The sequence below is a fragment of the Phaethon lepturus genome, unplaced genomic scaffold (assembly GCF_000687285.1).
Source record: "Phaethon lepturus isolate BGI_N335 unplaced genomic scaffold, ASM68728v1 scaffold6095, whole genome shotgun sequence".
In the NCBI taxonomy this organism is placed as follows: domain Eukaryota; kingdom Metazoa; phylum Chordata; class Aves; order Phaethontiformes; family Phaethontidae; genus Phaethon; species Phaethon lepturus.
The window spans coordinates 14095-16611 of record NW_010541087.1 but is presented as its reverse complement, the minus strand read 5'-3'; the positions used below and the strand labels follow the sequence as shown (position 1 = coordinate 16611).

General features: G+C 42.7%; 1 protein-coding gene across 1 annotated transcript in view; it reads left to right on the top strand.

Annotated features, from left to right (window-relative positions):
- The window catches only part of LOC104621192 (chromosome unknown open reading frame, human C2orf43), a 39328-nt gene extending 37773 nt beyond the window's left edge, over window positions 1-1555 (top strand). The window contains exon 3 of the mRNA XM_010287618.1: window positions 1364-1555. Within this exon, the coding sequence (XP_010285920.1) occupies window positions 1364-1555 (192 nt within the window). The remainder of the gene's footprint in view (window positions 1-1363) is intronic.
- The last annotated feature ends 962 nt before the right edge of the window (window positions 1556-2517 follow it).

Genomic DNA, 2517 nt, shown 5'->3' with positions numbered 1-2517 from the left:
AGAGTGATATTCAGTGTTTCTAACAGAGAGAAAAAACACTTCGTTGGATATGATATTTGCCTGGAATTCTGACTTTTGTGTTTAGGTGGGCCCTGTAGCACCTGATTCGTGTATGTTGTTGCACAAGTATATCGGGGCAAGATCAAAACAAAATAGACTTTGGTAGAATTTTAGTTCCACATTACAATCCAGGAGAAAGTTGCTCATTGATCTCCAGGAGGTGACTATGCTCTACACGGACAGCACTTCACAAAGATACGAGAGAGAGCTGGGGTTGTTCAGCCCGGAGAAGAGAAGGCTCTGGGGAGACCTTATTGCAGCCTTCCAGTACTTAAAGGGGGCTTGTAAGAAAGATGGAGACAGACTTCTGAGCAGGACCTGTTGTGATAGGACAAGGGGGAGCCATTTTAAACTAAAAGAGGGTAGATTTTAGGTTAATAGAAGGAAGAAATTTTTCACAATGAGGGTGGTGTAACACTGGCCCAGGTTGCCCAGAGAGGTGGTCGATGCCCCATTCCTGCAAACATTCCAGGTCAGGTTGGACGGGGCTCTGAGCAACATCATCTAATTGAAGATGTCCCTGCTCATTGCAGGGTGGTTGGACTAGATGACTTTTAAAGGTCCTTTCCAACCCAAAGATTCTGTGATTCTAAGATTCTATGATTATAAAATTCTCCAAGCAATAAAAGTTTTGCTTCTGAGAATGACCATAATTGCTGTTATTCCATCATGGCTGAGAGAATCACCTATAGTTTACATCTAACACCGAGGTTAAGAAAAATAGGTGTTCCTCCACCTAAGGCCCAAACCAAGGTGTGGTTTGAGATGCCAGTAAGACTGAGCTACTCACAAATGTGGACTAACTTCCTACTTTCTCTTAGTTTATATCCAGAAGAAAGCCATAATAGTTAGCCCCTTCAGCTGGGACGTGGCATCAAGCTTACTCGTAATTTTGCTATTTGATTAAATAGCTAGAAAGCTTACACAGAAAACAGCTAAGAGCTAGGGAAAACACAGCAGCTTGCCTGGTTAGGGTTGGACTCCATGGACAATTAGGTTGTCTGATGCATAATAACAGTTTTCTTAAGACAGCCAGACTTTCATTAGCAGATCTCCGTTTTCAGGCTTTAGCCTGTATTGTGTTCCACAGTTTTACAGACGAGGAAACTGAGTCACAGAGGATTTAATGGGCTTCATCATAATTGCAGACTTGGAAACAACCAAGAACTACCAATTTGCTATTCCTCACTATCTTGAGTCATGAAGTCACTTATTTCCAAATTATTCAATGCTCTTTGTTTGGATATTGGTTGTTTCACCAGTAACTTTTCAAATTAATGATTTTATATGCTTTTATTTCTAGCTGATTTTTTACTATGGAACTGGAGACAGCTGGTGTCCACAACACTACTATGATGAGATCAAAATGGATTTTCCAGACGGAGACATTCGACTTTGTGAGAAAGGGCTCCGTCACGCCTTTGTGCTAGATGCCAGCAAGGAGATGGCTGCCATGATTACAGACTGGTTACAGGATGATCTGACCAAGTTATAAACACAAATTCAGTGATTAACAGGAAAACGATGTAATTATTTTGTGAACATGTAATTTTTGTGAGAGAGTCTGTCCTATTTTTTTCCGTTTATTATAGATTATGGCTTGTTTTCTACTGAGATGTTTTAGAGAAAGTTAAAGAGAGACTGGCTGGTCCAAAGTATAGTTTTATTGATTCAGTGGTGATGTACCTTCATCCTGTGTCTTCAGGACTCTGCAGGACTTGGCGATGGGTAATATTTATTGTCTGCTTGCTATCTATCCTCTAGACAACACTAGATTCACTGGCTACAAGTGTACCTGAGTTACTACCACCTCACTCACCTGCTGGAGAACTGTCAGGGATGCATTTGGGACAGCCCAGCTGGCCTGCTTTAGAAAGTACCAGGCTACTCTGTATGGGTAAAAATCTCCCTGTGGATGGATCCTGGCAATGGATCCTGATACGCTGTGAAAGACCTGATCCCTGCCATGTGTCTCACCCCGCCATGTAACCCTGGTGCATGACAGCCAGAACAGCCCAAGGCCCCAGGACAACCCTGACGTTGTCTCCTCCAGGTCTGGTGGGGTTGGTGGTCAGTCAAAGGTCAAGGCTGAGTTCAGGATGAGTACAAGGGAGACGTGTAGATGAAGTGTGCAGTTTCTCCCAAGTATCAGAAGGGGTTTAGGGTGCTGCGAGGACTCCACAGGGTATTAAAAATACCATAAGGTAACTGGCTGCGCCACGAGGGAATACATATGGAGCTTCTGTCTGGAACATGGCCCAGTGTTTCATTTTTCGATTGACTGTAGAGAAGGTACAGGACACTGGTCAAAAATGCCAGTATTAAAAGGTTAAAATGGGTTGCAGAATCCATGTATAACTACTTATAGGTGGCCTAGCACTCCTAATGAGAACAGTGCTTACTCAGCAACTTTAAAGAATTAAACCAGTTTTGATGCAAGCCTACATTTCAGTTCTC